An 11,249-nucleotide genomic window follows, 5' to 3' on the forward strand; every position below is an offset into this window, starting at 1 on the left:
TTCAACTTTACATTTTGTTCAGGTTTATTCAAAAGTCAAACAGGACACTAAAATACAAACAAAGCAAACAGGCAGTTATCTGGAAGACTGGAATACAAATCACTCCTCATTTCTTTGTGATCTCTACACCCGAACTGGCAAGGGCAAGGACTTTATCTCCTGTTCCTGCAAGTTTAAAGAAACATAACTGATTATTGCTGAGACTGTACATTGTTCATAGGCATCCTTTCTGGAAATTAAATCCACATAACATTTCGTCTTGTTCATTGATATTATCTTGGGTATCTGAACCCCATTATCATCTTCCACTAATGCACTTTCCTGGGCATTAAGCTTTGGTGCAGCCAGTGGAATGACTGGTTAACATGTCTAGGCCTCGGTTGTCTGCTTTGAGATTTCTGGCAGCAGCCAGAAAGGCACAGGGATGCCTCTACCTCCCACCAGTGACCACCATCCCATATTTACTTGGCAAGTGGCCATCACCAGCAGCTCAGTGAAGATGCAAATAAACAGCAAATGCATAACACTAAACACTGAAATTGCCACCAGGAACCATTTTGCATCCTAAATGCATGCAAAAAAAAAAATCAGCAATGGAAAACTACAAGGTTCACTATGTGTATAATTTCGGTCTTAGTTTAAAACTCTATCATCTCTTTATATCTAATCTGCACAAGTAAATGCACCCATTGAAATTAAACATCATTTGTTCTGAGTGTGCTTTCTATACTAATCATGCTTAAAGTTGTTTCCCTTGGTGGGTGAGTTCAGGACTAGAGGGCACAGTCTTAGAATTAGAGGGTACCCATTTACAACAGAAATGAGGAGAAATTTCTTTAGCCACAGGGTCATGGATTTATGGAATTCGTTGCCACATACAGCTGTGGAGGCCCGATCATTGGGGGTGTTTAAGGAGGAGATTGATAGGTATCTAATTAGTCAGGTATCAAGGGATATGGGGAAAAAGGCCAAGAACTGGGGCTAGATGGGAGAACAGTTTAGCTCATGGTGAGGTAGCAGAGTAGACTCGATGGGCCGAATGGCCTCCTTCTGCTCCTTTGTCTTGTGATTAATGGGAAAGATCTATTTGCACATGCCATGTATAAATATTACTAATAGTTGATCCATCAGGATAATTGTTATATATTAAAAAAAACCTTTGATTTGTTAAAGAAATTGTGGGAAAAATGGTGTCACTGACAAACCTTTTGTGTAGCTCCACCAATATGAAGTATTCATACACAGAATATTACTTAATACCCTGAAGCACAAGGATTGATGTGAAAGAATTTAAGGTTTCGTGAAGATTATTTCCCATGCTATTTGCTAATGGGATCTGTAAATAATCATCTATGAGAGACTTTAGAAACTAGGTGTTTTTGAAACTTCACTCACCGCTGGTCTTTTACCAACTGCAATGTGAATATTTTGGTAATAAGGTGCAAGAAAAGTTGGATTCTCCTCTGTTCATGCTAGAACTCTGTTTCTAGTCAGTCTTCACTGTTAATGTTAAGCCCACATAGATGCACTAAAAACCCTGCAGTTCAACAGTCGGCTGACACTCACTGTCCAGAGTGGCTAAAGCAGCTTCAATCCTCATTTGACCTGGTTGTTCTCAGACGCAGTGGTAAAAGGGATTGTGCAGTTAGTTGATGCACCTTGAGATGTGGCGGGGGAAAATTAGTGGGGCACAGTTTCTCATGGTAGTCCATGGTAGGTTAGAAGGCAAAGTGAAGACAGAATTAGACTAGGGACAGAATACTTCAGTGGGAGAGTAATCTGCTGGTGTGGTGCATACACCCTTGTGAAAATCAACTGCTTGGTAAGGGCACAATGAGCACCTCAACCCATTAAACTGGTAAAGAGTGTGGGATGGGAAAAGAAAGGTGAAAGAACAAAAATAATGAAAATAAATCTCATTAAATCAGTGGTGCACAATTTTCAGCCCAGGTAATGGTTCACCTGGCCTATCCACTCCATGAAGTCCTAATTCACACCAGGTTAAAGTTCTAACGTTGATTCGTTAGCGAAATGGGCTCCATTTGAACGAGCCTCCAGTACTGCAAGTCTGCACTGCACAACATAGGGCTTGTCCTTGGGGGTCAACACAGGGTTCTGGCGTCCCACCTTGTTACATTTTTGATTGGATCGTCCATTTGCAAACTCTTTCTCCTGAACAGAGGCAGACTTGAGTGCTTTTGAAGAAAGAATTCACCCGAAAAAAAAAGCTGTGAAGATGCAGCAAGGGATGACTTAAATAATTAAAATCCAGTTTAATTTGTAAAGCTGTGAATATTTAAAATTTAATAATCCGTTAATAAAATTTAACTCTTATTTAGCATTTATATCTTTATAAACATTAACCAGATATTGATGTGTGTAGTCAATGTATCATCAAAATATGTTTTTTGTGGGTGGCCCTTGGAAGCATTTCGGATTGCAGTTCTGACACTCACTCGACATAAAACAAAATGTGAACTGCACATTTCTGATACTCTGCGAATTTTCTCACTAATTATTCCACTAAGCTGCAAAATTTATAGGACGTGGTTATGGTACAGACTCAGACTTACCAAGACTTGCAGAGACTTTCTCGAAATGACTGAGTGTAGTACTGGCATTCGCCAGGAGGAAAGCTTCTTCTTCCGGAGTTAGCTGAAGATAAAGTCAGAATATTAATTCTGTGCTGCACCAGGAATTACAGCCTGCACAGCAACACAGGCTTATGAATCCCATCACGAGCACTAGTCGCCACAAGACCACATGCAACAAGCAAGCGACACTGATCACACAACAAGGCACAGTTCTGCTACTGGTCCAGCATTAGTCCTCTCATGGTTACCTTTTCTTCCAGCTTCCTTAGTGCTGTAAGTACCTCAACTTTCTGCTGCGTGTAGACGTCCCGTGGCAGTTTTCCTACTATTACATCTCGCTCCATCTGAAGGAACACAGTAACATCAAACCTAGATTTTTAAGAAATATTTACTAAAATTATGTTACACTGATATCATGGATGCTGCATCTCTCAAAACACATTCAGATCTTCCTGTGAATAGATGCATTAAGATTCACCGAAGCTTCCCCTTCAGGCCAGTTGGCCAAGAAAGTTTGAGGCGCAGACCAGGAGGAGCAGTGCTTGATCCGCAGTCTACACTGCAGCTATAGATGGTCTGAGCATTCTCCACACTGGGGCAAAGATCACCTGGAGGTTACCGTCATCGCTCAGTCGTTAACCAATGAGTCATACTGCACGTTCTCTCCTGACACCTTCGTACTGGCCGATGAGTTGGATAAAGGGCGGGACACAAATCTGACCTCACAACGTAGTCAACCAATATTGTTTTCTGTGCAATACACACAGAAACCAGTCTATTTAAAGACTTACAAAGCAGAGTCATACAGCACAGAAACAGGCTTCTTGGTGCACTGGGTCCATGTCAAACATCAACTATCCATTTACACTAATCCTTACTTTTCCCACATTTCCATTGTGCCCCCAGATTCTACCACACACCCACATACTAGAGGTGATTTACAGCGGCCAATTAACCTACTGATCTGCATGTCTTTGGGAGGTGGGAGCAAACCCACACGGTCACAGGGAGAACGTGCAAACTCCACACAGACAACACCTGAGGTTAGGACTGAAGCCAGGTCTCTGGTGCAGTGAGGCAGTGGCTCTACCAACTGCACTACCCCTAAGATGGAGCAGCGGAAACAGAACTTAAAGAAGCTACAGTGATTTCTCCCCATCTAAGCAAGATGCATTTGCTTAGATGGGGAGGGGTGGCATACAGAATAGTTACAGGAAGGTGCTTCACTTTGATCTCAATCACCAACAGCAATTCAGTCAAATGGCTTGACTGAGAGTAGAATTATCCAATTGTGCTGACTATTCCTTAGAATAGCATCGTCACAATGATCTATGCATTGGAAGTGTGCATATATAAAGCAAAGTCAGCATCGGTCTTCACAATGAGGTGTGCTCCATGACTTATAGTCGGGCACAAGGTTCACTTCTGAAGAACCACATTGGGAGCGGCCAACCACTTTAAGATCAAGTGACAAGCAAGAGACCAACTCCTGCAGAGAATGAGGGGTAAAAATGTACAAAACTCCGAATATGTGGTGTCCAACACATCAATCTCAGCTCCAGTACATGCTTCTGCCATGACTTAAAAGAGCTATATAGCCATCTGCGATTCTGGTTTTTCCAGGAGCTCCGTGACCACTTGCTACAACGTAGGAGGCCATTCAGCCCGTCGGGTCCATGTCAAGCTCCCAGCAAAGCCATCCTATTAGTCCATTCCCTCCTTTCCTTTATTCCCTGTACTCCAGCAACTCTGTCTCATACCATCATCAACTCTCCCTTCATTCTTTTGCCACTAACCTACACCGAGGAGTGATTTACAATGGCCAATCAACCTAACAGTGTACTTGGGTCGTGGGAGAAAAGCAGTGGAAAACCATGCAGTCAGGGGGAGAACCTGTAAACTCTGCAAAGACAGCACCCGAGATCAGGATTGAACCCAGGCGCCCGTGTGGCAGCAGCGCTAAGTGCTGCACCATCACGCCATTCTTGAATGCAAGCAGTTTGTTAAAAATAATTAACACTAAAAATTGCATCAGTTACTTTATAGTTGATCCAGTCCTCAGCACTGTCCACAGGAACACAAGAATGTATTCATTTTTTTTGGTTTAATTTGCACAAAATGGTTAAAACAATAGAAGCATGGTGGGCAAATATTGAACAACCATCATCTGTGATGCCATCTGTCTCTGACAGAAACTTCCCACTTAGGATTCAGAAATATCAAATGCATGACTTTAGAGCGGATTAATTAGCATCACTGTGGGGTGCTTACCTCCGCCAGTCGAGTTCGCAGCTGCCCAGGCTGTTTCTTTGCAAACATTCGGATAACCTCTGGAGTTTTAAAAGCCTGACTAATAGCTGCCTGGATTGCCTGGCAAGGATGAGAGAAAAATCAATTACTTTAAAAAGGCTGCCACAAATACAATCTACTTAATTCCTGGAATACGATCCCACATAAAACTTGATCCTGGATATAGCACAGGGAATTAAAGTGGAATTAATCCTCATTTAGTTGCCAGACTGGGATGATGCAGCTTCAGACCTGTTCCTTTCGAGCAATTTCTCAGGCTGGGAAGAGATACAGCTTACATTTCTGTAGCACCTTTTACAAACCTGCTTAAATAGAAGGAAGTTACTCCCCCCACTCATGTTCAATGGCTACGGGATGTCATGTCATATTTAAATTTAGAGAAGATCCGTTGTTCAATTTCTGGATCTAATCTGGACTTTCAAATATTGTGGGGACCTTTTCTGAACTACTTTCAAAACCATTGATTTGCTGCTTAAAGTGCAGATACTGGCTAATACTATTATGTCTTTAGGGCTTTTTTTTTGTCTTTTTTTTTGTCTTTTTTTAAACCAAACAGCTTCAGTCTTGGTAGTGGGTTTAGGTTTTTTTAATAATAAAATTATTCCAATGTATTAATATTAATTAGTTATCATTTCTGTTTATCAGTATGAGGCATTGTGATTTCAAGTGTGATTTAATACAACGTATTTTGTAACATTTTGTCTTTTCTTTTGTTTCATGTACTTTGTATTTTCTATCTGGAATTAATAAAAAATATTGTAAAAGAAAAAGAACAACCCTAAGACATTCCAAAGTGCTTTATAGCCAATGAAGTGTGGCCACAGAAATGTCAGATCTAATATGCACACAATGAACTTCCACAAACAGCTACATCATAACAACAATATAGTTGGCTTGTGATATTGGTTTGGGGATGGTTGTTGCCCAGAATGCTCCAACTAATTCAACTGCACTTGCTGAAAATAGTGCCCTGGGATCTTTTACATTCCCTCAAGAGCTCTGATCTCTCTCAGTGCAACACTCCCTCAGATCCAAGGTGGAATGTCATCCATGATTTTAAAATTCATGTCTCTGGAGTGGGACTTGAGTCCTACACCTTCCAGCTCAGAGCTGAGGGTGTTACTAAACCATGATTAACCCAGAGAGTTTAGGATGGCTCCACAACAGTTGAGTTCATTACCCACATGAGGCCAAGTTCACTGGGCAGTGCTGGCTTCCAGCAGGATTACTTTTAAAACTGGCACAAGAGTTCTTGGAAACTCATCGTGCCCAGAACACAATTTGCACTTAAAATTCCACAACTTTTGCCACAGATTACACCAATTATGGGTGAATTGGGACTAGCAAAAGAGCTCAGTCAAGATAAAACTGTATGCTACAAAGAAAACTTTGCATTTATACACCACCTTCCAGGCAGGAATTGCTTTCTGGAAAACCAGTCCAAATTTGTACCAATCCAAACTAGATGTCAGTAAAGTAAAATACTGCAGAATTTTCAGATCTGAGATCATGAAAATCTTTTATCCTTAAATATACAAATTCCTAACCTATTCTAGGTTCAGGAAAAGATCACTGAACTGAAACAGTTGACTCCATTCCTCCTTCCACAGATGCTGCCTCCAGGATTTCCCATTTCCTTGACGGAGACTTCTAATTGCGTTCTTTCTTGTATACTTTTGTATAACTTATGTGTTTTCCTGTGAACGTTATGCATCTGATGCTAAGCACCTGTGATGCTGCCGCAAGTAAGTTTTTCATTGCACCTGTACACACACGTACTTATGCACGTGACAATTAAACCACACTTTTGACTTTTGGGGACATCACCACGAAAAGAGGCATAGACCCTTTGATGCAAGGAAACCTGCTCTCCCCAGGACAGTGTAGATGTGATATCTGCTGTACTATGGAGCCCCAAATAACAAATACAAAGGCCTCGCCCTGCTCCTTACAAGTTGCATTCCACTGAGTTCATCAACTAATGTCATATCTCCAGACATGATTTTCTTCAGAGACTCATTGAATTCACTCAGCTGTTCCAATGTTTCCTGCTTTGTTTCCTCATATTCTTCAGGTTCAAGTTCTTCCCTAAAATATTGGGGGTAAAAGAAATAAATCAATGAATGTATTTAATTTCAGATCTACAAGATATATTCTTACATTGATTCCTCCGCCATTCAATACAAGCCTATAGATCTGCATCTTTCCTCCTCCCCTACTGACAGAGGATGCAGTGTAATAACCCCCATCTTTACCTTGTTCACCCACAACCTCACAAGTAATGCCATGAAGGCATTTGACTTGCATTTCTGTAATGTTTCCTGTACTCTTTCAGGACATCCCAAGGTCCGTTAAAGCCATTGAAGCACTTCTAAGGTGTTGTTATATAGGTGAAGGCACCACGGACTCCTTTGAGAAAGTTGCTCAGGGTGGGGGGGGCGGGGGGAAAGAGGGCACAGATATTATAGAGGGAAATGTTTATCCTGGCAACCCCTGACCTCTTTTCCCCTTCTTTATTCTTGATTGCAGCAGGTAATTGTAATGTCCCTTACTGCTGCCTAAATGAGGTCTGTGGCTTACAGACATGACATAGCATCAGAGGTAGTTACACTTCTAAGTAAACGAGCTCAGGAGGAATTTGGCCCAACTGTACTGGTTCTTTTGAGGAGCAACGCCATTAGTCCCACTCCACGGCTGTTTGCCCCAACTCTCTGCAGGTATTTTCTCCTTCAAGAATTTGTAACAACTGAAGAATTGTTACAAATTTTAATTCATCACCTTATCAAGCAATGTGTTTTGAATCTTAATCACTTGTAGATGAGAAACTGTTCTAAGTGAAGCAAAACTTGGACGTCTGTTAAAGGCCAACAAATCTTCCCACAAGCATAGCTTGTGATCTCTCTCATCTTGATCAGCAATGTGCAGCTTTGTGCCGATGTGTTCCATTGGGTGCCCCCAGGTTCCGAAGAGGCACACATTAATGCAATGGATAGTCCTATGGGATAGTGGAGTAGATGTCCAGAAGGAAAGAGTGAAAGATGCCATTTTCCTATTACCTTCAGCATCCTAAAACCCTCTGCTTCCCTCCTCCTTTGAAAGGCAGCTTGAGAGCTGGTTTTTTGACTGTGCATTTAGTTGCCAGTCTCCTCCTTTGGCTCCTAACACAGGAAAATAGGAGCAGGAGTAGGTTACCTGGCTCCTTAAACCTCCTCTGCTCTTCAGTATGACAATGGCCGATCTATACCAGGCCTCTACTTTTCTCCTGTGCCAGATCCCCATAAGCCCCCACTTTAAATACTTCCAATGATCCAACCTCCACAACTATCTGAGGCAAAGAATTCCAGGGATTCACCATCCAATGAAGGAAATTTCTATGCACCTCAGTTTTAAAAGACTTTCAAACTATGTGCCCTCATTCAAGATTCTCCCACCAGTGAAAACTCTGTCATTTTTGCGTGTGACATTATTCCTAGGAAAACACCTTGGGATCTGTTACTGCACCAAACGTGCCATGGAAATCAAAGTTTTCACTGCCTCATCAGAAGGTTACTTGCCACCATCCAACAAACCTTTGACAACAGCAGTAAGGGCACAATTCACTCATGAAGAAATGTTTCAGTGGAACCAAATAAAAAAAAAACACAAATAAAAACAAAAGCTTTTGACAAACCGTTTCCTCTCATACCTGCACTCGTCGAGATCCTGTAACTGCTGCATCAATCTGTCCAGCTGCTCCTCTAAGTTCTGCTTCAGTTTGCTTGTTTCACTCTTTCCTCGTGAAGCCATCCTTACCCTAGATCCAGGGACAAACGTCACACAGGGGTCATTCCATTAAAATCAAACCAATTGCCTTTGCACCTTTGCCTATTGCCTTTGGAACAGGCCCTTCACCTGCACATGATCCACATCCCTCCATTCCCTGCACACTCATGTGCATCTTTAAAAGCCTCCTGAACCCCACGATCGTTTCTGCTTCCCACTACCCTGGCAACCTGTTCCAGGCACCCACCAGTCTCCCTGTAAAAAAAAAACTTGCCCCGCACATCTCCCTTGAACTTTGCCCTCTCACCTTAAATGCATGCCCCCCAGTATTAGACATTTTTACCCTGGAAAAAAGATTCTGACTGTCTTTGCCTCACAAAACTTTATAAACTTCTATCAGGTCTCCCCTCAGCCTTCAGAGAAAACAACCCAAGTTTGTCCAACTTCTCCTTATAGCTCATACTCTCTAATCCAGGCAGCATCCCGGTAAACCTCTTCTGCACCCTTTGCAAAGCCTCCACATCCCTCCTATAATGGGATGACCAGAATTGCACACAATATTCCAAGAGCAGTCTAACCAAAGTTTAATGCAGTTGCAACGTGACTTTTTTACTCTGAAACCCAATGCCCCAACCAAGGAAGGCAAGCACACCATATGTCTTATCTACCACCCTATCTACTTGCATGGCCACTTTCAGGAAATCATGGACTTGGGTCCCAAGATCCCTCTGTACATTAATGCTGTTAATTGTCCTGCCGTTAGCCGTACACTTGACCTCCAAAGTGCAACACCTCACATTTGCCCAGATTAAACTCCACCTGCCCTTTCTCCACCCACAGGTTTAAGGTGAGAGGGGGAAAGGTTATTCTTACACAGAGATAGGTTGGTGCGTAGAACACACTGCCAGGGGAGGTGGTGGAAGCAGATACAAGAACAATGTTTCAGAGATATTTAGAGGGGCACATCAACAGGCAGGGAATACAGACAGATGGGATTAGTTAGATTGGCATCGTGGTCAGTGCAGGTATTGTGGTCAGAATAGCCTGTTCCTGCGCTGTCCTGTTCTAGGGAGAGTGTAGTGAGTGAGTGAGTGAGTGAGTGAGAGAGAGAGAGAGAGAGAGAGAGAGATTGTGTGTTGGGGCGGCGGGGTCTTGTGGGAAAGGCAAGAGATGGAGAGTGGACTTGGGTTCTGAAGCGGGGGAGGGGGGCAAAGGCAGATAAAGGGGAGAGGCAAAGAGGGAGAGCAAGTGGGGGATAGAAGGGCAAGGATGGTGGGGGAGGGGAGGGGGGAGGGGAGGGGAGGGGGAGGGGAGGGGGAGGGGAGGGGGAGGGGAGGAGGGGGGGAGGGGGGAGGGGAGGAGGGGAGGGGGGGGAGGGGAGGGGGGGGAGGGGAGGGGGGGGAGGGGAGGGGGGAGGGGGAGGGGGAGGGGGAGGGGAGGGGGAGGGGGAGGGAGGGGGAGGGGGGGGGAGGGGAGGGGGAGGGGGAGGGGAGGGGGAGGGGGGGGGAGGGGAGGGGGGGGGGAGGGGAGGGGGAGGGGAGGGGGAGGGGAGGGGAGGGGGAGGGGAGGGGAGGGGGAGGGGAGGGGAGGGGAGGAGGGGAGGGGGAGGGGAGGGGAGGGGAGGGGAGGGGAGGAGGGGAGGGGAGGGGAGGAGGGGAGGGGGGGAGGAGGTGAGGGGGGGAGGAGGTGAGGGGGGGAGGGGAGGGGGGGAGGGGGGGGAGGGGAGGGGGGGGAGGGGGGGGAGGGGAGGGGGGGGAGGGGAGGGGGGGAGGGGGGAGGGGGGGAGGGGAGGGGGGGGAGGGGGGAGGGGGGGAGGGAGGGGAGGGGGGAGGGGGGGAGGGGAGGGGGGAGGGGAGGGGGGAGGAGGGGAGGGGGGAGGGGAGGGGGGGAGGGGGGGGTGGAGGGGGGGAGGGGAGTGGGGAGAGGGGAGAGGGGAGGGGAGAGGGGAGAGGGGAGAGGGGAGGGGAGGGAGGGGAGGGGAGAATGGAGGGGGGGAGGGAAGAAGGGAGGGGAGGGGAGGGGAGGGAAGAAGGGAGGGGAGGGAGGAAGGGAGGGGAGGAAGGGAGGGGAGGGAGGGGAGGGGGGGAGGGGAGGGGGGAGGGGGGGAGGGGAGGGGGGGAGGGGAGGAGAGAGCAGGGAGGAGAGGAGGGGGAGGGGGGAGGAGAGGAGGGGGAAGAAGGGGAGGGGAGGGGGGAAGGAGGGGGGAGGGGGAAGGAGGGGGGTGGGGAGACGGGGTTTCCCTCGGAGCTCCGCTCCCATCCCCGGCGCCGCAGCCCGAAGCCCCGACACCCGCCCTCACCTCTCCGCACAGGGGGAACCACCTGCCGACGGACCAGCTTCCGGCTCAAGATCCAATCGGGACCCGGCGCCCGTCTCCTTCCGTGTCACCTCCAATGGGGTCCCCGCGGGCAGCGTGACCCAAAGCGGGGGTCCGGCGTGTGGTGAGGGGGGCGGCGTGGGGTCCCGGCCGGGCCGTGGGCGGGGGTCCGGGGTCGGTGGTGGGGTGGGGTGGGGTGGGGGCCGAGCCGTGTGCGGGGGTTGCCGAGGAGACGGGGAAATTCCCACCTTAAAGGGGATGTTCCT

The 11,249-nt window shown here is 46.6% G+C and overlaps 1 protein-coding gene across 2 annotated transcripts; it reads right to left on the reverse strand.

Moving 5' to 3' along the window:
- Nucleotides 1-10,984, reverse strand: lzic (leucine zipper and CTNNBIP1 domain containing). 2 transcript variants are annotated; one of them, XM_052039427.1, is made up of 7 exons: nucleotides 10,966-10,984; nucleotides 8,590-8,697; nucleotides 6,857-6,992; nucleotides 4,866-4,964; nucleotides 2,843-2,938; nucleotides 2,574-2,655; nucleotides 1-165 (listed from the first exon to the last, which is right to left on the reverse strand). In XM_052039427.1, the coding sequence occupies exons 2-7, from the start codon at nucleotides 8,688-8,690 to the stop codon at nucleotides 107-109; spliced, it is 573 nt and encodes a 190-aa protein (XP_051895387.1). In that variant the 5' UTR covers nucleotides 8,691-8,697; nucleotides 10,966-10,984; the 3' UTR covers nucleotides 1-106. The 2 variants fall into 2 exon arrangements, with proteins under 2 accessions (XP_051895387.1, XP_051895386.1); XM_052039426.1 differs by lacking the exon at nucleotides 10,966-10,984 and adding an exon at nucleotides 9,540-9,858.
- Between the last annotated feature and the right edge of the window lie 265 nt (nucleotides 10,985-11,249).

This window comes from Pristis pectinata, chromosome 26 (genome assembly GCF_009764475.1).
Source record: "Pristis pectinata isolate sPriPec2 chromosome 26, sPriPec2.1.pri, whole genome shotgun sequence".
Lineage (NCBI taxonomy): Eukaryota > Metazoa > Chordata > Chondrichthyes > Rhinopristiformes > Pristidae > Pristis > Pristis pectinata.

Excerpts from the sequence above, each read along its gene's own strand:
- lzic (XM_052039427.1), bottom strand. The coding sequence starts at position 8,690 with ATGGCTTCACGAGGAAAGAGTGAAACAAGCAAACTGAAGCAGAACTTA. Across the intron at positions 4,965-6,856 it reads AACTCAGTGGAATGCAACTT|GCAATCCAGGCAGCTATTAG; the intron begins GTAAGGAGCAGG and ends CATCCTTGCCAG. Across the intron at positions 166-2,573 it reads GAAAGTCTCTGCAAGTCTTG|GAACAGGAGATAAAGTCCTT; the intron begins GTAAGTCTGAGT and ends TTAAACTTGCAG.